We start from the raw sequence: 23,845 nt of genomic DNA, 5'->3' as shown, positions 1-23,845 counted from the left end.
GTTCGCAGCAATGGTAAATCGGTCTGGTGTATTCTGGGCAGTTCACATGTATTTTCCACACGTTCTCCTATAATTGTTTTTAATCCACTTCGATACCGTCAATTCGCCCCCAAACTGGATGGCGTACACTCAGCTTAACGCAATTTATAATTAAGTATTGAGTTGTTAGTATGTATTAGTCGTGGTGCTAGAGGACATCTTGAAAATCCACTGAGATTCTTTCAGAAACCCTTCCGAAATTATTATATGTAGTAGAGATGGTCGGGTTTCATATTTTTCAAACCCGAACCCGACCCGTACCCGACTTATTTTATTCCTTCGAACCCGGACCCGACCCGAACCCGAGACAAAAATTGAGAAGCAAACCCGGACCCGACCCGAACCCGAAAAATTTTCGTTGATCAAACCCGAACCCGACCCGAAACCCGAAAAAGTTTTCTAAGAAAAACCCGAATGGAACCCGAGTTCGAAAAACTAATAAATTCATCGTTTCTGATGCATAGGGAAGCTTTCTGTTTGTTATTTTGTGAACAATTCTCACCAAACCCGACCCATACCCGAGTAAACCCGTATTTTTTCAAGCCCGAACCCGACCCGTACCCGATAGTTGTTTAGCCTTCAAACCCGACCCGAACCCGAACCCAAAAAAATAAAATTTTCAAACCCGAACCCGACCCGAACCCGTCGGGTTCGGGTTCGGGTCGGGTTTCGGGTTTGAAAACCCGAGACCCGACCATCTCTAATATGTAGTTATTTCTTTGATCGCTCTGATTTTTCCAATAACCTCCTTGGGACTTCCTATTGGACTATCCCAGAAACCCATCTTGGGTTATTATGGAAATCCTTTCAAGATTCTGTTGTAAAATTCTGGAATTCTGCCGTAAAATTCAGGAATTCTGCCGAAAATGTTTTAATGATTGCTTTCCATTGTAATGGAATCTATTTTAAAAATCTGGGTTCGGGGATTCTCACAACATTTCTAAGGATTTCTTCTGGAAATCCAATCGAAATTATTATTAAAAATCTGATATTTTCCTCGTAATCCTTTAGTATTTCTTCCGTGAAGCTCTTTGAAAGTTCTTCAAAAATCCCTTTGAGATTCTTTCCAAAAAATGTCTTAGATTATACCTATTATTCTGGAATACTCTCGGAAAGACGCCTGAGACTATAATTAAAAAATCTATTATTTCACTTCACTTTCTTCCGCGCAAATTTTTGGGATTCTTTCGGAAATTCCTCTGGAATTCTTTTGTAAATCCCAATGGAATTCTCCCAGAAATCCCTGTGGAATACTTCCGAAAATCCTGCTAAGAAGCTTCCAGATGACGGGGATTTTTTTAATCTTTATTTATGGAAATCATCTGAAATTCCTCTGTAATTGTTTGGAAATCCTCCTTATATTCTTACAGAAATCCTTCTTATATTCTTACAGATTTATTGCTATTGATTTTATTGTTTCTGCCTGAGATAATTTTGTATATCCAGAATTTTTCCGAAAATTCCTTCGTGATTCTTAAGAATTTTTTTCTAAGATTTATTGAGAAAAAAACTCTGATTCTTCTGGAAATTCATAAGGAAGTGTTTTTGATTTTTTTCGTGATATATCAGTGATTTTCCTTGGAAATTTTCTTAAATCCTTGACAGAATTTTCTGAAAATCCCTCTTGAGTTCAAATGGAAATCCTCCAAGAAAACTACCGAACAGCCACTGGGACTTTAAAAAAATACCTATGAGATTGTAAGAACAATAAGTGTTGTGTCCTGTCTCGCGTCGTGTATTGTAAATGTACGATAGTTCTTACGTTAGCACAAACCAAGAATTATGAGTGAGATTCTTTGATTACTGATTTCTTTTTCTGAGCATCTTTTGAAAGTAACTTTTAAATGGTTCTGGAAATTCTATTTGAAATTATTCCGTAAATCTTTCTGGAGCTCTTCTGGACATCGTAATTATTCTGGTAAATATTCATGAAATCGTGTGGATAACTGTGACTTTTCCTTGAATCTTTAGGGATTCTTGCGAAATAACTTCTGGGATTCTTTTGGATATCTCTGTAAAAAACATGCAAAATCCATTCAAAATTCTCCTGAGATTGTTTCAGAAATTTACGAGAATCCTTAAAATAATTCCTTTAGAAATCTCCCTGATAATATTTTAGTGATTTCTCTGTGGTTCTTCTGTAAATCGACCTGGGATTCTTCCGGAAATCCTCCTTTAATTCCAAAGCAATTTCTAGAAGAATTTTCAGAAGGATATTTTTAAGAATCTTGTATATTTTTCCCTAATGGAATAAAACAAAATACCAGAACAATTTACGGTTGAATCCCACAAAAACTTCCGGTGGAATTCTTGAATGCTTATCATTCAAGCAGAATTCCAGTCGTATTTCCGGATGAATTTCGGCAGGTTTTACGGAAGAATCCCAGCAGAAATTCCAGTAAAATTTCTGGAAGAATCTTTGAAAGATGTTTTGAAGTCCTCCAGCAGGATAACAGAAAGAAATCTGGGGGTATTTTAGAAGAATTTCCGAAAGAATCCTAGAGAGATAGTCGAAAGAATAACAGTTTTCTTGAAAAATTCAGGATACTCCCAGATTCTAGAGGTAATTCGGGATGAATTTCTGCAAGAATCCAGAACAGAATGATTTGAAGGATCCTCAGAAAGATTTTCGAAAGAATCCCAGAAGACCCCCCCCCCCCCCCAGAGGTATTCTCATAATAATCCCAGAAGTATTTCCGGAAAATGGCCAGAGTTATTTTCGGAGGAATTCTCGACAAAATTGTAGTAGAGTCGTAGTACATTTTTTGGCAAAATCCTCTAAAAATATCTAGAAGAATTGCATAAAGATTTTTGTTAGAATCTTCCATTGAATTTCCGAAAAAATCTTTGAGAATTTCGATTCGAATTTAATTTCCAGGATTTCAAAAGTAATCCTTAAGGAGATAAACGCAAACTCACATACAGATTTATGCAAATATTCCAATAAGATGTCCAGAAGTATCACAAAGGATATCCGAAAGAATCTCAGATATAGTACAGGAATGCTAACGCTCTATTTAGATGAGTCCAAAGGGAAATCTGGAAGTATTCTGTGATTTCCAGAAGAACTTAGAGAAAAATCAGAAATAATCTCAAGATTTCCAGAACAACCCCAGAGAGGTTTTGAATGATTCATAAGTGGTTTAAGGAAGAATCCCAAAAGGGAAATTCCAAAGAATTCTGGAGTAATTTCTGGGCCATTTTCTTGTTTATATATTGTATCAATATTTACAAGTAATTATAATAAATAAGTATTTATGGAACAGTAACAATTTTAATTTATCGCGTCAATAGAACGACAATTTTAATTAGAATGTGCATCCACCACATCATTCCTCTCAGAAGGATTGTGATTCTCAATTTTTTTTGCGGTGATTCAGAATTGTAATCACATACTAGTTTAATTGTATGTGGTGTCATTCAATATTTAAAATAAGATAAGTTAAGCCGAACATGTTGATCCTGCGACATGAACCAACGAGCATTGCTTGAAATAATGAGATTTTTTCGATTACTTTGATTACTGATTTCTTTTTCTGAAAATCTTCTAAAAGTTACTTTCAAATGGTTCCGAAAATTCCGTTTGAAATTATTTCGTGAATCTTTCTGCAGTTCATCTGGAGTTCGGAATTATTCTGGATAACATTCATGAAATCTTCTGGATGTCTACGAATTTCTTTTAAATCTTTCAGCGATTCTGGCGAAATAACTTCTGGGATTCTTTTGAATATCACTGTAATTTGGATTTAGAATTCTCATGGGATTATTTCAGATATTAACGATAATCCTTAATACAGAATTGATGTTTCTGTGAATCGCCTTGGAATTCTTCTGGAAATCCTTCTATAATCTCAAAACAATTCTCAGAAAATTTTTCAGAAGGATATTTTTAAGAATCTCAATGGAATTTCTGAAAAATACCAGAACGATTAACGGTTGAATCTCACGAAAACTTCCGGTAGAATTCTTGAATGATATCCGGAAGAATGACAGTCGTATTTTTGGATGAATCTTAGCAGGTTTTACAGCACAATCCCAGCAAAATTTATTGAAAAATTTAGAATAGAAAGATATCTGAAAAAATCTCCAACAGGATTTTTGGAAGAGTCCCAGATATTGGCGTAAAAATCTCAGTGGAATTTCTTGAAGATTTTCAGATATTTCCGGAAGAATACCAGAGGCATTTCATAAGAATACCAGAAGTATTTCCGGAAAAAAATCAAGAGTAATTTTCGGAGGAATTCTCGAAGAATTTCTAGTAGAATCGTACATTTTTTGATAAAATCCTCTTTAAATATACAAAAGAATTGCATCAGGATTTTTGGTAAAATCTTCCATAGTATTTCGAAAACAATTTTCAAGAATTTCAAAGAATTTAATTCCCTGGATTTCAAAAGTAATCCTTAAGGAGATACACGCAAAATCACATACAGAGTTCTGCAACAAACTCCAAAAAGATGTCCAGAAGAATCGCAATGGGATATCCGAAAGAATCTCAGAAGTAATACCGGAATGGTAACGTTTTTTTTTTTGGATGAATCCCAAAGCGATATCTGGAAGAAAATTTAGAAATAATCTCAAGATTTTCAGAACAATCCCAGCGAGGATTTGAAGGATTCATGAGTGATTTAAGGAAGAATCCCGGGAGATGCTCCCAAAGAATTCTAGAGTAATTTCTGGAATAATTTTTTTTTTCATATGATTTATTTATAAAAATACTTTGATTCAAATATATTTCTTGTGTAGCATTAAGTTTCACTGCAGACACAGCTCGTAACATCAATAATAAATTTAATTTATAAATCTTTTAAGCACATCCAAATTAAATAACAGTTCAAAGAGTATAATACCATTCTCATGAGTTTTTGAGGATCATATGGTCGGTGTTTAGACAGACCAGACTAGATGAATTTTGGAGCTTTAAGGATACGTAAAGAACTCAATCAATTTTAAATCTTCCATGTTATTTTGATACAAATGTATCATCAAATAGATAAGTTCCATTATTACAGTGAATATCTATAATATTTTGATGTTTCACATGTTTGGGGTACATATTTCTTACTCGATTGAAAAAAACACTTGGATCAGTTTGTCTGAACACCGACCATATCTATGTTTGCTATTTGATATTTAAATACTTGAATTATGCTGTATCAATATTTACAGGTAATTATAATAAATAAGTATGTATAGAATAATAACAATTTTAATTTATCCCCATAATTGAACGACAATATTAATTCCACCACATCATTCCTCTCAGGAGAATTTTAATTCCCAATATTTTTTTTGCGGTGGTTCAGAATTGAAAATATCAAAAGTCTATTGTAATCACATCTTTTTCGTTCAATTGCATGTGGTGTTATTCGCTATTTAAAATAAGATTCGTTAAGCCGAGCATGTTGATCCACAAGAACCAACAACGAACATTGCTTATGTTAAGAGATTTTATCGTAATGCACAACCAGCCTAAACGTTCTTCCCCTTTTGTTTATGTACTAATTATAATTTCAAATTATTTTAATTAAATTAGTTGTGTTGTCTACTATTGTACACGGCAACATGTTTCAAAATAAGTGAAGCTGCTTTTAAAACAAACTTTTACATCGATCAACCAAACCATAGAATATCCTATAGCGGAAAAATAATAATAATAACCGATCATTGCAAATCGAGCCGAACTGGCGCTCTTTCCGTGCGCACGCGCTCTGTCCGTGCGCACGCGCTCTGTCCGTGCGCACGCGCTTTCTGCAGAGCTGTCAACAGACTTTTGTGCCTTCCTTCTTTCGCTCACCTTCAACTCAACAACTCAGCACGATCCACCTCGGGGTGGATTGGTGAGCTGTCTGGTTGTTGCAGATGAACACTTATCGTGTAGCGCGACATCATCATTGACACTAAGCTTGCAACTCACCAGACAAACGATAGGTGTAATTAACAACTGCCCTTAAGTTTCCATGACAATGTCAGTGGTGAATATGAAAAGTTTCAAGCTACTGATATTCACCACTGTTTGATGCAATACGCTGGGTGGCGGCGCTAGTGATTTCAACGTGTTTCAGTTTGAATATTTACACAAGTTTTCAGAAGATTTTTGTTCTAGCATATACATCTGTTATCTGTGCCATATCTGTATAAAAATGTTTTTTTTTTTTCAAATTTATTTTTCCGTAGTTGCAATAATATGGAAGCTCAACAGGCATCAACATCTTCTGACTGGTACGAATGTGGAAGTAATCCCGGCAACCATGGCATCAGTTACGAGAAGGATCTCGCATTCGTAACCTTTGTAGCGGCTTCCTTGGAAGAAAGTAAGTTCAAGCTGGCCGTAGAGATGACAGCAGCAGAGAAATTTGATGACGTGGTAGTTTTCAGAGAAGAATCCAAAGAGGTGTTTTTATTCCAGGCCAAACATTCCAATAAAGGAGAGCACGTATTGTTCGACGACCTATTCCCTAATGATCCGAGAAAAAGCAAAGACTTTGCTTTTTCTCGGTATATTCAGTCGTATCTGAGGATTAGAGAAAACAAAGTTTTTGAAGGTTATAAACCAACAATCATTATATTCACTAATAAATCACTGACACGAACTGATAAGCTTAACCAGTTGATGAATATCCAAGTACAAAACGTGAATAGCATCATTAAATGGTGCGATTCTAAGAAAAATCTTTATTTTGAGTCACTTAACGATGAAGCAGTTGTTGAAAAAATGAATTCAGAGCTGTTCCAAATCAAAGAAGACATAGACAAACTTGTGAAAACTGGAAAAATTTCCGATTTGCTGATGCAATACAAGACACCATTGCAAAATATTCTTAAAATTGCTGATGGAATAATAAGTTTCAAAGAGCCTGCAGAGGATAGCAAAGATATGAGAACTTATCGATGGATGCTTGCCAAGTTTAATTTGAAGCCGAATGAAAACTTTCCAATGAGTAGATTAGATGACAAAACTGTTAAAAGCTTGAATAGTTTTTTTACCGGAAAATCGAGGAACAATCTTCTTCCTGTGTATGTCGAAGAAGATCAAATGCGGGAATTTTTTCAAAGTTTAATTTTCTGTACAGAACAACCAACTGACCTAAGAAGTGTTGCCGAGAAAATGATAAGCTCCTGGATGCCACGGTGGGTTGACAGTGATCTCGCACGGGAATTAAAATATTTTGACACAGTCTTCAACAAATGGCACGCACAAATACTGAAACAAAAAGACTATCTTACATTTCAAAAACAGGGTTTGGATTGCATTCAATATATAAAGTCAGAATTGAAGAAAAAATTTAAAAATAAACATTCTTTGGTTGCAGCCAATTTGTCAATATATGTCTCGCGCACCATAATTAAAACAATAAATAAAAAAGACGACGACAAAATAGAATCACAAACTAATCGCTTTACATTGAATCACGAATCATTTGAAGAGAAAAGCGAAGTACAAACTATCCAAATGAGTGATCAGAATTTTATAGAACAGATCTATCAGCAGAATGCGGTATCAGCAGGAACAAAATGTCAAATACTTGTTGGAGAACCCGGTATGGGAAAAACCACATTAATTTATAACTTGTTTTGGCAATCACGAAACCTAAAAAATGTAGCCGTTTATCTAATCCGTTTAAAAAATCTTAATTTTCGCGAAGAAAGAAAAAGTGATCCCCTGCACATCTTTGAACATGAATTGCCCCAAGAGAGTGGGAATATTTTGCGACATTATTTGGAAAGTTCGGAAATTCAAATTGTATTCCTTTTAGATGGGTTTGATGAAATGAATCCAGATCACCAACATTCAGTACTGACAATATTTGAAAAAATTCTGGAGAAAAAGAACACTCAATGCATAATTACGGGAAGGAAACATGTTTGCAAACTGCTCGAGGACAGATTTAAAGCGCATGCGTTGAAGCTGAAACCGTTCGACTACAACGAACAAGTAAAATTTTTAAAATTGTTTTGGAGGGTGGAAGGCAGTAAAGCTCTTTTCATGAAATTTGCTGAACAGCTGCTCAAAAAGTTCCATAACGAAATCAAAGGGAAGGATTAGACTTCGCAGGGCTTCCCCTGATGATACGAATGTTGGCCGAGGTTTATGCTGAAGATTTTCAAAAGTTTCTCAAAACAGAAACAGCTGATGCAACTTGTACATTTGATTCGGAAAAACTTAATGTACTCAATTTGTTTGAAAAGTTTGTGAAAATATCTTTCAACTTAAAAATGAAGAGTAAGGATAGAAAAGCTGTATACACATATGATGAAATTGAGGATGAAATTGATGAGGAAATAGAACCTAGTTTTGATTTCTTTATGGAACAACTTCAATTGTTAGCCATCCAATATTTGGAAATCGAAGTTTTGCAAGATGTTATAAAGAAACCTCCGTTTAATAAAAACAACAATCGACTTCTGGAACGTTTTCGGAAAGGAAATGAAAAATCTATGCTTATCAGTGCCTCATCTGCAGATAAAATAGATTTTATTCATTTGTCGTATGCTGAATACTTGGTTGCAAAATTTATATTTGATCACATAGATGAATGCAAATTTTCACTGATGAAAATAATACAAGATCGAGATGTTGTACGAAAATTTTTCTTCTTAATGGTGGAGCACAAGTGTAATGAAAATTCTGAACAAATGCAAATAGTGCAAAGTCTGTACAGTCAGAACTCATTGGTTGTCATCTGGGCTTGTCTTGGTGGTTACGAGAAAATAGCAATGCGTTTGCTACGAAAGTCTAAAATCAAATCTAATGACCCACACCACAAAATTCTTATGCACGCCGCAGTTGATGGAGGTTCAACCGGTTTAGTTATGGCATTACTCGATGAATTTCAATTATCTGTGAACATTCAATACGGTTATAATTTTATCAATGTCAATGAATTGCTGATAAATAAGTTTGGAGTAAATTCAAAATACATTTTTCATGGAACTCCTCTCCATACAGCCGCTGGCAATGGTTATATTGAAATGGTGAAATTGCTAATTCATCACAATGCAAATATTGACACTAAGGACGATGTAGGAAGGACACCTCTCCATCGTGCATCCCGAAATGGTGATCATGAGGTGGCGAAATTACTGATTGAAAATAGAGCAAATGTTAACCCTAGGGAAGGCTATACAGCAAACACACCTCTCCATATGGCTGCTGAATATGGTCATCTTGAGGTGGTGAAATTACTGATTCATAATGGAGCAAATGTTGACACTACGAACAATGAAGGATGTACACCTCTCAATATAGCATCCCGAAATGGTCATCCTGAGGTGGTGAAATTACTGATTGAAAATAGAGCAACTATTGACACTAAGAATACTAGAGGGTCGACATCTTTACATATAGCATCCCTATATGGTGATCTTGAGGTTGTGAAATTACTAATTGATAATAGAGCAAATGTTGACACTATGGACAATGAAGGATGGACACCTTTGCATTTTGCATCCCAAAATGGTGATCTTGAGGTGGTGAAATTACTGGTTGATAATGGAGCAAATGTTGACACTACGCACAATGAAGGATGGACACATCTCCATTATGCATCCCGAAATGGTGATCTTGAGGTGGTGAAATTTCTGATTGATAATGGAGCAAATGTTGACGCTAAGGACAATGAAGGATGGACACCTCTCCATTATGCATCCCTAAATGGTCATCTTGCGGTTGTGAAATTACTGATTGATAATGGAGCAAATGTTGACACTTCGCAAAATAAAGGATGGACACCTCTCCATTATGCATCCCTAAATGGTCATCTTGCGGTTGTGAAATTACTGATTGATAATGGAGCAAATGTTGACACTTCGCAAAATAAAGGATGGACACCTCTCCATTATGCATCCCAAAATGGTCATCTTGAGGTGGTGAAATTACTGATTCAAAATGGAGCAAATGTTGGCACTACGCACAATGAAGGATGGACACCTCTCCATTATGTATCCCGAAATGGTCGTCTTGAGGTTGTGAAATCACTGATTGATAATAGAGCAAATGTTGACACTACGGACAATAAAGGATGGACACCTCTCAATTATGCATCCCAAGAAGGTCATCTTGAGGTTGTAAAATTATTGATTGATAAATAGTGCGCATCGTACCTTCATGCTGTGCGTACACGAATTCTCTCTGCTCTTGGAAGTTGTTTTTTAAACTACCGAAAGCATTAAAACAGTTCTTCTCAGTGCTTCAAAAATTAATCTTTTCAGTACTATTTTTTTCTACTATTGAACCTTTCGCGATTCTTGTTTGGACCCGTGCCTTCGATTTTTCTTTGGACTAGCGAAAGCTAGCGGTGGTAATTCTTCTTGGACACCGTCTTGGAAAAAAAACCTCTATGCAGGCCACTTTCATCAGGCATCCTTCAATTTTAGTTTTACGGATCGATCGCAAATGTCACAAAAGTTTTTTCCGAACACCACAACAAAGCCCTTAGCAAGCAGCTTTGCCACCGAAAGCAAACAACTGTTCAACGATGTCACAAAAAGTACTTCCGTGCGAGTAATGTCCACTGCGTTTCCGCAGCCGTCAACACCAGTCAGCACTCAGGTGCCGCATCCGACCGATCCGATCACTACGGATCCGTCCGCAAGAACCACTTCTGGGGCGCTCTCTTCACTGAGCGAGGTAAACACACTTCGGTTCTAGCTCATGTCGCTGCTGGCACCGCTAGCCACAATCCAGCAACATCGTCTCTTCTCCCCGGCCATGGACAGCACCGCACTAGAACTTTTCTCCGTAGCCTGTTTAGCCTACGAGCGATGACCATCCCGCTCTAGGAGTCGGGCAAACTCTTCAGGGTCAGCTGATTCTCCCAAGGGAGGTAATCGCGGCTCTTTCTCGCTACCCAAACGTGTTGCTGGTTCTAAAATGTAAACAACCGTACAAAATAACGATAAAATAATGGTGAATGCGTAATCGATTATCTCGAAAAGATCTATTTGATGAATTCAGCTTAATTTGCTGATAAAATCGACAATAACGCACTGCAGTAACACGAAGTATAAAACTGCTTGCAAAGAGTATCTCTCAAGCGCATTGTTTCGTTAAAATCTTGCGAATAACAATTTTCACTTTTTCGCGTTAAGCCTTAAAACTGTTCTGGACTTAGGTGGTCGGCTTTTCAATTGCACTTCCATTTTCAGTTCCAACTCTCCGCTGCAACAATCTTCACTGAACTGAGGTCTCGATCACGAGACACGCGCATTGCAAGTCTCGTGCGCGCTATGAGCCATTTTACGAGACGTTTCGGAACAGCTGATCGCCGCAACGGCGTCAATTGACAGGAGACCTGGGATTAAATCCAGCGTGATTTTCAACAACGCCTCATCTTACCAAACGTGGACATGGAGAAAATGACAAAAATGAGATCCAAAAATGTTCGTTACTGCAACATTACACCTAGTTATTGTATCAGCTACCTCTTTGTTACCCATATTGCACATGAAAAAGCACTTTTGTGATCAGAAATATTTTAATAATTTTTCTCCATTTAAGTTTTCGCCTGGATGAAAAGCTACGCTAGAGATGCGCACAGTCATCAACCATCATCATCGCGAAAACTGACGACGATGATTGAAAAATCCCAGGTCTCCTGTCATTTGACCAGCTTCGTAAAATGGCTTATAAGGAGACCTGGGATTAAAGTTTTCCTTTTTAATCATCGTCATCAATTTTCGCGATGATGATGGTTGATGACTGTGCGCATTTCTAGCGTAGCTTTTCATACAGGCAAAAACATAAATGGAGAATAATTTTTAAAATATTTCTGATCACAAAAGTGCTTTTTTAAATGAAAAATGGGTAACAAAGTGATAGCTGATACAATAACTACCGAGGTAATCATTGAGCACTGTTATAAGCGGTATCTGGGGCCCTTGGCGGATTTTCAGTGCCAACTGGCTTCATATAACAGTTTCAAGTGCACTGTGACCTTCGGGCACTGAAACAAGCCGTATATGGGTATATAACGCTATGCCACGATGCTTGTATGCCTTATGTCTGCAAGCAGCATACAACGGCTGCCAATGCTGTTTTTTTTAATTTCTTTATTAGTATCATTCCAAACATTACATTCATTTTTTCTTATATCTAGGTGTTCTGTGTTATTAGACAACACTATCATCCTAATTTGGTAAAACAAATTTAAGATTTTATTAACATTTTGTTAACCACATATTACGTTTCATTTTCCGTAGCAGTTCAGATTTTTTACAGGTGAGTTGATTTCACCTGCTTATAAGAGAAAAAATAACGCTTTGAATATACTTAACCTAACTTAACCTAAACATGTAACGCATTAATCGTGGCAATAGAAGATTGTAACGATTTTTGCCTGAAATTATTGATTATTTTATTTGACATTTGTTCCAATGTTTCAACATTGGATATTCTATGTAATTCATTGGTACTATACCAGGAAGGAAGCTTCAGAATCATTTTCAAAATTTTATTTTGAATTCTCTGCAGAGCTTTTTTCTTGGTATTACAACAGCTAGTCCATATTGGTACAGCATACAACATGGCTGGCCTGAAAATTTGTTTGAATATCAAAAGCTTGTTCTTAAGACAAAGTTTTGATTTTCTATTAATAAGGGGATAGAGACATTTTACATATTTGTTACATTTGGCTTGAATGCCCTCAATGTGATTTTTGAAAGTTAAATTCTTATCTAGCATGAGCCCTAGATACTTAACTTCATCTGACCAATTTATTGGAACCCCTCTCATCGTGACAACATGTCTACTTGAAGTTTTCAAATAAAGAGCTTTTGGTTTATGTGGGAATATTATTAGTTGAGTTTTGGAAGCATTAGGAGAAATCTTCCATTTTTGCAAGTATGAAGAAAAAATATCCAAACTTTTTTGCAATCGACTACAGATGACACGCAGGCTTCGTCCTTTGGCGGAGAGGCCTGTGTCATCCGCAAATAAAGATTTTTGACATCCCTGAGGTAACTCAGGTAAGTCAGATGTGAAAATATTGTATAATATTGGTCCCAAAATGCTGCCTTGAGGAACACCAGCTCTTACAGGAAGTCTTTCAGATCTGGAGTTCTGATAATTAACCTGAAGTGTACGATTTGACAGATAACTTTGAATTATTCTAACAATGTATGTTGGGAAATTAAAGTTTTTTTAATTTTACGATCAAACCTTCATGCCAAACACTGTCGAATGCTTTTTCTATGTCTAGAAGAGCAAGACCAGTAGAATAGCCTTCAGATTTGTTGGAACGGATCAAATTTGTTACACGTAAAAGTTGATGAGTGGTCGAATGTCCATGGCGGAATCCGAACTGTTCATTGGCAAAAATTGAATTTTCGTTGATGTGGGCCATCATTCTGTTCAAAATAACCTTTTCAAAAAGTTTACTGATGGAGGAAAGCAAACTGATTGGACGATAGCTAGAAGCTTCTGCAGGATTTTTGTCTGGTTTTAAAATTGGAACAACCTTAGCATTTTTCCATTTGTCAGGAAAATATGCTAATTGAAAACATTTGTCAAATATATCAACTAAAAATGATAAGCTACTTTCTGGAAGTTTCTTGATGAGGATGTAGAAAATTCCATCATCGCCAGGAGCTTTCATATTTTTGAACTTTTTAATAATAGTTCTCACTTCTTCCAAATCAGTCTCCCAGGCATTTTCGAAACCGTTCTCTTGATTGAGAATATTTTCGAACTCCTGAGTAACTTGATTTTCAATTGGACTAGTAAGTCCTAAATTAAAATTGTGCGCACTTTCAAACTGCATAGCAAGTTTTTGAGCTTTTTCACAATTAGTTAGTAATAATTTGTTTTCCTCTTTCAATGCCGGTATTGGCTTCTGAGGTTTTTTCAAGATTTTAGAGAATTTCCAAAAGGGCTTAGAGCCAGGGTTCAATTGAGAAATCTTATTTTCAAAATTTTTGTTGTTATTTAATTGAGAAAAACGTTTTTTGATTTCTTTCTGCAAATCCTGCCATATAATTTTCATAGCAGGATCGCGAGTGCGTTGAAATTGACTTCTCCTCACGTTTTTAAGACGGATCAAGAGTTTAAGATCATCGTCTATAATCACGGATTCAAATTTTACTTCACATTTTGGAATTGCAATGCTCCTGGCTTCAACAATGGAATGATTCTTATTCTTTTTCTTCTTCTTCTTGGCACTAACGTCCTCACTGGGACAGAGCCGGCTTCTCTGCTTAGTGTTCTCATGAGCACTTCCACAGTTATTAACTGAGAGCTTTCTTTGCCAAAGTTGCCATTTTCGCATTCGTATATAGTGTGGCAGGTACGATGATACTCTATGTCCTGGACCAGCCGGGAATCGAACCCAGACACTTTCAGCATGGCTTTGCTTTGTAGCCGTGGACTTTAACCACTCGGCTAAGGAAGGCCCCTCAAGGAATAATTCCGCTACCGAAATTACTTGAGCTGTACGCTGCTGAGAAGTAGAGCTGATTTCATAACGTCGGTAACGTCTGCTGTGCAAATCAAATGGAGCTGTCACTTTTCCGTACGGAAAAATGTGACGCTCAATTATTCCGCACTCAGGCAAATGGACTATCGATAAACATAGGAACCATTTATGAAAATTCGCCACAAGAAATCGGGTTGAAATTCATAAATTTGCCTTATGAAACCAAAATTCCAAAACAAAAATATGTTTTCGTGGCAACTTGGAATCGAACCAAGAACCTTGCGATCAATAGGCCCGAGCGTACACCACGCGCCTATCGATGCCTCGATGTGGAATGATGCTAAAACGATACGTAAAGCGTTCGTATTGCAATAATCGTTCCACCTTTCATAAGGCAAAATGTATGAAATTCGATAGTCTAGTTCGCTGCGTGCGCAAGTAAAAGTGACATTTCGCTCACACTGAATCAGCTGTCAAAATTACTTTGGTAAAAAGGAGAAATTTCACTTGAGCGCTTTACGTTTCAGGTGCATACTACGCATAAGCTTTGATTTGAACACCATTGAGGCACCGTCCACAAATTACGTAACGATCCCTCCCCTTCGAGGTAAGCTCGAGCGTTACGACTCATTCAAGGTTTTTAAAACTGTCATACAAAAAGCGTTACGAAAGCAGGGGAGGGATCAAAAATTTACAATTGTAGTATTACGTACTAAATGGATGCTGGCTAATAGACACACTCATATTCTGAATACTTGATTTCGTATTGAGATTTTGTTGAAATATTCCACTAAAATTTGTCGAACTACGCGGAAACGGGAATCTGTTGTGGCTTAATTTTGTTGCCTTCAAAGCTAGTTTAGACACTGAAAGTAGTATCGATTTCTTAGCTCGATGCCAGTAAAACTAACTCAGATGACTTCGTTGGGAAATCATTTGACTACTAAATATTCAACACAAGCGCCTGGAAGAATGGTAGTCGAGAGCTGTCAAAACGTATGGAAAATAATGAAAAACGCAAATTACATGCGATTAGGAAACTGGATCAAAAATGTAGTGATTATAAATCAAGCGTAATGAGAATTCATAACTTCTTGTGTTTAGTTCATCTTCCGTGGTGCTTTTTTGACGTAGAAGTACGTCTCTCTTCTCTATACAGGAGTGAAATTGGAATTTCAAAACCAAGAGCGTTACGTTGGCATGAAATATTTTAAACGTTTATAACTTTTCGCTGGCTTAACGAAATTTCTTGATTAGCATCTCAATCGAAAGCCAAAACATCAAAGCTTCATGTCGTTTACTTACTGAATCCCACATACCTGTCCAAATAGTTTAATAACTGTTTTAAAAGAGAACGTTGATTTCAAGCAAATCTATAAATAGGGGTGGCTAGAGAAAATTTGACGTCATTTGCTTTTCACTCTCCGATTGGCTCGCATCTCAGCAGGCGACAGATCGACTTGTTCTGACCGGGCGTGCTTCGCAGGCACAGACATCGATAGCGAAGGACGCCCCCGTTTGTCTTGCTTCGCTCAAATCAAACTGTCGAACGAGCGAGAGAAGATGCCGTCCGAAGATAAAGCCATCACCGCTGCCGCCGCCTAGAAGAAGAAGAGGAAGCAGTCCACAGGAGAAATTGCGGTCGAACTGTGAACACGGTCGGGCGAGTCATTCTCGCTTTGTGGTTCACCGCTTGTTTGCGTTCACCCAGCCATCGTCATCGCCGCCGCAAATTTCATCGGCCGAGGAGCTGTTGACCCGCGCTTCAAAATTTCGACTCGTGATGAAATCATCTTTGGTGGTCAAGAAGCAATCCCGTTAGGAGCACATACCAGAAGCCCCCTGAGGTTTGCTGGTCCGAGCAGTGTTATTTATCCGTAACAACATCGAAGCTAACAAAGCCATCGGTTCTTTTCAGAGCCATCAAATTTGTGGAAAAGAGTTAAAAGAGAAATATTTCCGACTTTATTTATAACTTCTAGTATTCCTAAATCAATTTCACGGCCTCACACAAAATTTCATTTGTCGTGAATAATTTATGACTCAACCATTTGAGATTGTACTCGCGGACGCTGCTGCAGTGCCGTCGGGGTAAGTGCTCAACATTTCACAACGATTGCAAAATAGAGTGGCTTTCCAACAGCGCCTTTTATGTTCCATATTTTATGGGAACACTTTGATTAGGAAAATTATCCGATGTGACAAAATTGCGACATATTAAGAATGCTTTTGAAAATACATTCTCATTGAACAATTGTAATAATTTTGGCACCCATGGATCAAAAATTTACCGTCATAATTAAGAAAACTATTAATTATCAATAGCTCGTATTGAATATTTAGGGAATGCCAATCATTCCAACAATTCATGTTCGACCAATTTCTCACGTATTAGTATTCTCCACAATTTTCAAATAATTCCAAGCAAAACACATTATTGGCACATACTCATTTCCCAGATTGGTCGATCAGAAAGCGAAGAGCACAAAAGGGAGGAGCATCATCTGCTATTCCAAGGTTATAAAACATGCTGCATTCGTTGGATTCAGTTTCATTCCATTTCCGCTTTCGAGCTGGTAAGAGCTCCTCCGAACTTGCTTAGCGAGAAGTACCTCGCTGCTAGAAGCCTGCTGAGCTGTTAATCCAGAATCTGGTTTGTGAAATCGCTCAAGATTTCAAGATTGAGCTACGTTTCCAGATTTCAACTAAATCCCTTTGTACGCTACTCTGTTGCTGTTGTGTACCCATGAAATATTAAGCTTGTTTGTCGAATAAACAGAGAACTTATTCACATCTTCTTCTTTTTCTTCTTCTTGGCATTAACGTCCTCACTGGGACAGAGCCTGCTTCTCAGCTTAGTGTTCTTATGACACTTCCACAGTTATTAACTGAGAGCTTTCTTTGCCAAAGTTTCCATTTTTGCATTCGTATATCGTGTGACAGGTACGATTATACTCTATGCCCAGGGAAGTCAAGAAAATTTCCATTACGAAAAGATCCTGGACCGACCCGGAATCGAACCCAGACACGTTCAGCATGGCTTTGCTTTGTAGCCGCGGACTCTAACCACTCGGCTAAGGAAGGCCCCAACTTATTCGCATGCATTTGCAACTTTTTCGATTTTCCATACAAAATGACCAACTTTGGTAAGTTAGATCTCAGTTATTTATGGAAATATTTTCGAATGAAACATTCACAGAACATCAGATGTAACTTGAATTTTAACATATATTTTTGAAAATTTTTCCAATCACAAGTTTAAAAGTAATAACGGTTTGACTAAACTGTAATTTTCGACGAAAAATTCAAAACTTTTTATCTTAAAATCTGATAGCCTTACACAAAAACTGTCTTCAACAAACTTATTCATCTCGTCAAAATCTACAACTTTTCTGAAGATTCCATGAAGCTATTCCTTCAATATGTTTTGTTATGTCAATCATAAAAAATCGTCAAAAAATTCACTTTAGTCAAACCGTTAATGCTTTTCAACGTGTGATTGGAAAAATCACTCAAAAACATATGTTAAAATTTAAGTTATGTCTGATATTCTGTTAAAATTTCATTCAAATCAGTCCATAAATAACTGAGATATAGTTTATCAAAGTTGGTCATTTTGCATGAAAAATCAAAAGAGTTGCAGTTTTTATTTCTCAGCGAAGAATCACACCATCAACGAAAATAGCGCGAAAGCAATAACCAATCGCGTGCGAGTAGCGAACGAAGTGACGAAACAACCAAGCGAGAGCCCCACCACTCGCCATCGGTGAACGGAGCTCGAGCAAATAAAACCACTGGTTGTTCTGTTCCCAGCTCATTCACAAATCGAACGGCATAACGAACGGATCAAGCAGCGGAGCAGCAAAGAAGAGCGCGTGAAAGCCACAGCAGTGTGCGAGTAGCGAACGGAACCAGAGATCAACGAAGCGAAAGCAACAACTGAAAATCATTCAGTGGACGGATTAGTAGTCAGCGCCAACCGGCGACCTGTTGGAAAGTAACGTTAGCAAAATATACACCATCTGCCTCTCCTTACCATTCATATTCTTGTACTTGATTAATTCAATGAAATGGTTTGGTTTGGCGATGGAGCAAAGAGTTATTAAGGATGATTTTACTTAACAAAGAGTTGTTGATAAATATTCCAATCAATAAGAGTTGTTTTGGAAAAGTTCACTTTTATCAGAAATTTCTGCTTTACCAAAGAGTTGTTAATGAAATTCCTGCAGCAAAGGGTCGAGTTTCTCCCCACGAATATTTCCAGCCAGGACCAGTCATGGAGGACAATCCATCCCGAGCATCACGGCCCCCGCTTCTAAAATTCTCGAGTACGGAAATTGGAAAATTAATACATAATGCTCATCTTGTACATCCCTTGCCAAGACATCAATTTCATATAGCCTATTTCTCAGATTAACGCAATAGACTAACATGTAGAAAAATTTCAGATCAATAGTTACTTATTACAATTGGTCAGGAAACAGTATATTGAACAGTATTTAAAATCTGTCGCAATTTTAATACATTTTCCAATTTAATACTCGAGAATTTAGGAAGTGTTCCCCCATTATATGATAAATCAACGATGTTGTTTGAAATATTGCTGTTTGCGTTTGACGTGCAAATCCAGTCTAACTGAACTTCAAATGCGGTAACACCAAGTAACCAAAGGATACTTAGCAATCATGATGCATATCACCGCCAACCTAGCAAAGAAAATCAAATTTTGACTTCGCCTTCCTTGTTGAAAATCTTACCGCATTTGGTGTTCCCGCATTTGGTATTTGCATTTCAAATGCACACAGCAATACCATACAAGGTTGAGTAACATGATGTTATTATGGTCCGACGGCGCTGCAGTGGTAAATTCTCAAATTCATGAAATTATGTGGGGTAAATTATGTGAACCAAATTGTAGTATACCGCGATATTTAGATCATTATAGATAAATCAGTAAATAACATCCAATAAACCTTTTTTTGAACGTATGTTGGCCCTGAAAAGGGCCGATTGAGCTTGGATGCTGTGACCACGAGTTTACCACGAGGCGAAATCTAGAAGCGCGGATCGGTCAACCTAGAAATCTTGAGCGATTTCACAAACCAGATGCTGGATTGGCAGCTTGGAGATTAACAGCTCAGCAGATTTCTAGTAGCGAGGTACTTCTCGCTGAGCAAGTTCGGAGGAGCTCTTACCAGCTCGAAAGCGGAATTGGAATGAAACTGAATCCGGCGAAGAAAGCATGTTTCATAACCTCAGAATAGCAGATGATGCTCCTCCCTTTTGTGCTTTTCGCTTTCTGATCGACCAATCTGGGAAATGGGTATGTGCTAATAATGTGTTGGGCTTGGAATTACTTGAAAATTGTGGAGGCTACTAATACGTGAGATATTGGTCGAACATGAATTGTTGGAATGATTGGCATTCCCTAAATATTCAATACGAGCTATTGATAATCAATAATTTTCTTTATTATGACGGTAAATTTCTGATCCATGGGTGCCAAAATTATTACAATTGTTCAATGAGAATGTCTTTTCAAAAGCATTCTTAATATGTCGCAATTTTGTTACACGTGATAATTTTGCTAATCAAAGTGTTCCCATAAAATATGGAACATCAAAGACGCTGTTGGAAATGCCACTCTATTTTACAACTGTTGAAGAATGTTGAGCACTCACCCCGACGGCACTGCAGCGGCGTCCGCGATTACAGTCTCAAAATGTTTAGTCATAAATTATTCATGACAAATGAAATTTTGTATGAAGCTGTGAAATTGATTTAGGAATATTAGAAGCCATATATAAAGTCGGAAATATTTCTCTTTTAACTCTTTTCCACTAATTTGATGGCCCTGAAAAGGGCCGATGGCTTTGTTAGCTTCGATGCTCTTACAGATAAATAACACTGCGGGATGTTATCAGTTGATTGCCATGGTCAAACGGGGAATCCTCAACTCAAATGTATAAATTTGAGCAAGTTATTTGCTTATACGACGAACCTAAAGTTCAATGGTTCTCGGAACCACAGAACGACAAATGGTTATTTTCAGGACTACCAAAATGAGTCCAAAAAGAGTATACTTCTGAAAACTTCATCCGATCAATAACAACACAAAACTAGTACACATACAAATTCATACACATGACAAATCAAATTATTAATCATCGTAGTTCTACGTCAACCCCGCGGTAATGTAATAGACATTACCCACCCCAAATTTTTTTATCTTTTCAATCGCTTAGATTACATAGCTTTCATACTACATCGCATCGATTACATCGTATTGTGTACGTTGAAATTATTACATCGGAAAAAATTACATCGGTCGTGTTTATTACACCAATAGCTCGCGAGTACGTCGGGCTGTGTAATATAACACGACCGAGGGAATGACTTGGTTGCAGCGGTTTCGATGTAATATTCAACAACTTTTTTTGCTGTGTAGTAACACTGAATCGAACGACGAACACTGAACAGTGCTTCTTAATAAAACCATCCTTTAGCAATATCAATACTGTGCGTTTGAAATGCAAATATCAAATGCGGGAACACCAAACGCGGTAGGCGAACCAGGCGAAGTCAAAGAATGATTTTCTTTGTTAGGTTGGCGGTGATATCATGGCTGCTATGGTCCTTTGGCTACACTGTATTACCGCATTTGAAGCTCAGCTGGACAGGATTTGCACGTCAAATGCAAACAGCATTGCGTACCACATATCAATATTTTCTTCGAAATTTCAAATTAGATAAGATAACTGAAAAACTAAGTGACGATAGCACTATGGCTTATCAGGTGGCCAATAATCAAAAAAGTGATGTGCCCAAAATTTCAATTCTTGTTCGCCATTTCATTGTAAACATGTCTGCTAAGAAATCCCCAAAATATTAGGGCATGATTTGCATTGCACACTCAGATATGAGGTGCCAAAGTTGAGCCTATGGAGAAAAACTTGTTTTTATTAACAAAAACTATGGTTTACTCAAATTAATATAACTTTTTTTCTATAATACTTATGTAAAATGTTTTTACACCATTTGAAAGCTTACAAAAAAGGCTTCTTAGAAACAATAAAACAAATAAAAAAAGCTTCAAAATAGTGGCATTTATGATGTTTTTTTTATAAATCGGTTAAAAAAATCGAATAAGCTTATAGTTAACACATCGAGTACTTTTTTGTCCCAAGTTGTCCCAGGCTTAAATTCAGTTCCAAGGGTACTTTGGGATGTAAACTAAAGGATCGTGAAGAATTTAGCTGCACAAATTTGCACTTTTTTAATTTAAGGCTTTTTGAATTTTTCCAATATTTTTAACCATTTTCTATTGAAAACAGCTAAAAACTAATTTAGAAAATAACTGAATTTCGCTAAATCATTCAAATCATCATTTCTATGTAAGTTCTAATATGTATAATGGTTTGCACAACGTTAATCGCATAAATGGCTTATATGCATTATAAGTAACAAAGTTTAATATTTCGCTATAGGCCCTATTCAAAAGTTAGTCTCGAAAACTTGTTTTTGAAAATAAAACATCAAATTTGTATCATTAAACTCATAAATACGACATGAGATGGAAAAAAATATTTTTGGCCGCCAGTCTGTATGGAAACCGCCCATAGTGGATAGGTGAGCTGTGTATTTGAACGCAATAAAAGTGGAAGGAAGGCAACAGTGTTACGCAGCAGATTGAACCATTCGGACTCAAAGCGGTTTGTTCAGTTAAAAATTGTTGGCAAAGTGATACCACATTTTTGGACGATCCCATCATTTTAAGTTTCCATGTGGTGCAGACAGTGCGATCAATTTAACCAAAAGTTGGTAACCTACGAACAAGTATTGCATAGCGGATAAACCATTCGCAAAGTGAAGTGAAATAAACTGTGCATAAGCGAGACAAATCTTTGACTCCACTAGTCCGTTGAAGGATTCCAAAGACTGCAGTTACTACTTGTAAGCAGTTTCAGTTGAATACAAAATTGAGAGAGATATTTCAATGAGGTGAGTGGCACCCATGATTCGATTCACGGGTTTTTCCAGATTTATTCTTATTGAGTGATTCTCGCTGAAACCACGCAGCCATCGGCACAAATCACATGTCTCATATTTCCCTTGAAACACAAATCAAACTCAGTGGTATCGTAAAGAGGAAGGAAGCTTTTATTAGAAAAAAATATTGGAAGTTATCTTGGATTTTGACGCAATCTTGATTTTAAGTAATAGGATGAGCTTTTCACCTTGTTCAAACTCAGCATGTTAAATTTTGTGGCTATTACTAAAAAATAATTTCCGTGGATTTTCAAGCATGCCCGGTCAACCATCCTATGCGCTACTTTAAATATCTTTATCCAATAATATAGATTTCTGTCGTTTGTACTTTACTGTTAATTCTGTTACGTATATTTATGTATCTTCATCGATCCATAAAACTTCATAAGTAACTTCATTTATCAAGCATACGATATAAATCTTCAACAAAATGGTACTAAATTTCGTTCAATCATCTTTTATCGGTAGAACTTTAGTTACCTTTATTAATATTTATCGGAAAATGTGTCACGAATGATGCCAAAATAACGTTATATATTGACAACGAAAAATGAAGCTTGGTATCGAGGCACCTTTATCACTCTTTTCAATATCATTTCGTAAAGCAGCGTAAAGATATTCTAGTACATCGTATGACAGGTTTCGATGTTTTGATTTTGCAGAGATCAAACTATTTGAGACCAATAATGATTCTCCTCGACTCTTTTGAATCATTCTCTTCAGATCCAAAGCATTACAGATTATCGCCTTTCGCAGGACAAGAAGGATGCTATTTAACCAGTAGGTATTATTACAAATATTTTTCGGCAGAAACCATGCCTGCAGCTAGAGTTCTGGCTATTTTTGAGTCCAACTCTTCCCCTGTATTGAACTGCAAATGAATCACAATAGTTTATGAATACTTTTTGCCACCCTTAATTATAAAAGTAAGCATGGCTTATTTGGTAAGTATCATCCGATTTCCCATATCATTAGAGTTCAAATCCCAATTTAAAAAAGTGACAAAAGAGTGCATGATGAACATAAACAAATTGACAAGGTGCGTATAGAATCCCACAAATGTTTTGGTTCACGATCGTTTTTTTTTTTTTGCAAGTCGATAAAGTAGGAGATTTTGGTCTCGAAATTTTGATAAAAATCTGTATCAACATTTCACGATACTACTTAATGAGCGTTGAATTTCTTTATGAATCGATGACGGTCGCTATCGATTTGTTATATGAGCGTCTTTAAAGCTCGACATAAAGAAATGTGAAGAAAATTGAAGAAATGGTTGACCGGGTGGGTCCCACTAAAAGTTGGAGGCTAAGGTTTTGGCAGAGTTAATTGATAATTCCAACACACGG

At 36.9% G+C, this 23,845-nt stretch overlaps 2 protein-coding genes across 4 annotated transcripts in view; both read left to right on the top strand.

Moving 5' to 3' along the window:
- LOC110674852 overlaps positions 1-23,845 on the top strand; it is an 89,185-nt gene that overhangs the window by 11,618 nt on the left and 53,722 nt on the right. For 2 of the 3 annotated variants that reach the window (XM_021839365.1, XM_021839363.1), the window contains exon 1: positions 22,093-22,451. The exons of the other annotated variant lie outside the window; for it this stretch is intronic. In XM_021839365.1, coding sequence (XP_021695057.1) covers positions 22,447-22,451 — 5 coding nt within the window. In that variant the 5' untranslated portion in view covers positions 22,093-22,446. Of the gene's footprint in view, positions 1-22,092; positions 22,452-23,845 lie in introns of those variants that run through there. 3 annotated transcript variants of the gene reach the window in all.
- Positions 8,092-10,110, top strand: LOC110674853 (putative ankyrin repeat protein RF_0381; the record flags this gene model as incomplete). Its single annotated transcript, XM_021839366.1, has 1 exon — positions 8,092-10,110. A coding segment is annotated over exon 1 (2,004 nt), but the record flags the coding sequence as incomplete, so codon positions are not given.

Source organism: Aedes aegypti, chromosome 1 (assembly GCF_002204515.2).
Source record: "Aedes aegypti strain LVP_AGWG chromosome 1, AaegL5.0 Primary Assembly, whole genome shotgun sequence".
NCBI classification, from domain to species: domain Eukaryota; kingdom Metazoa; phylum Arthropoda; class Insecta; order Diptera; family Culicidae; genus Aedes; species Aedes aegypti.
This window is presented reverse-complemented; position numbering and strand designations above follow the sequence as displayed.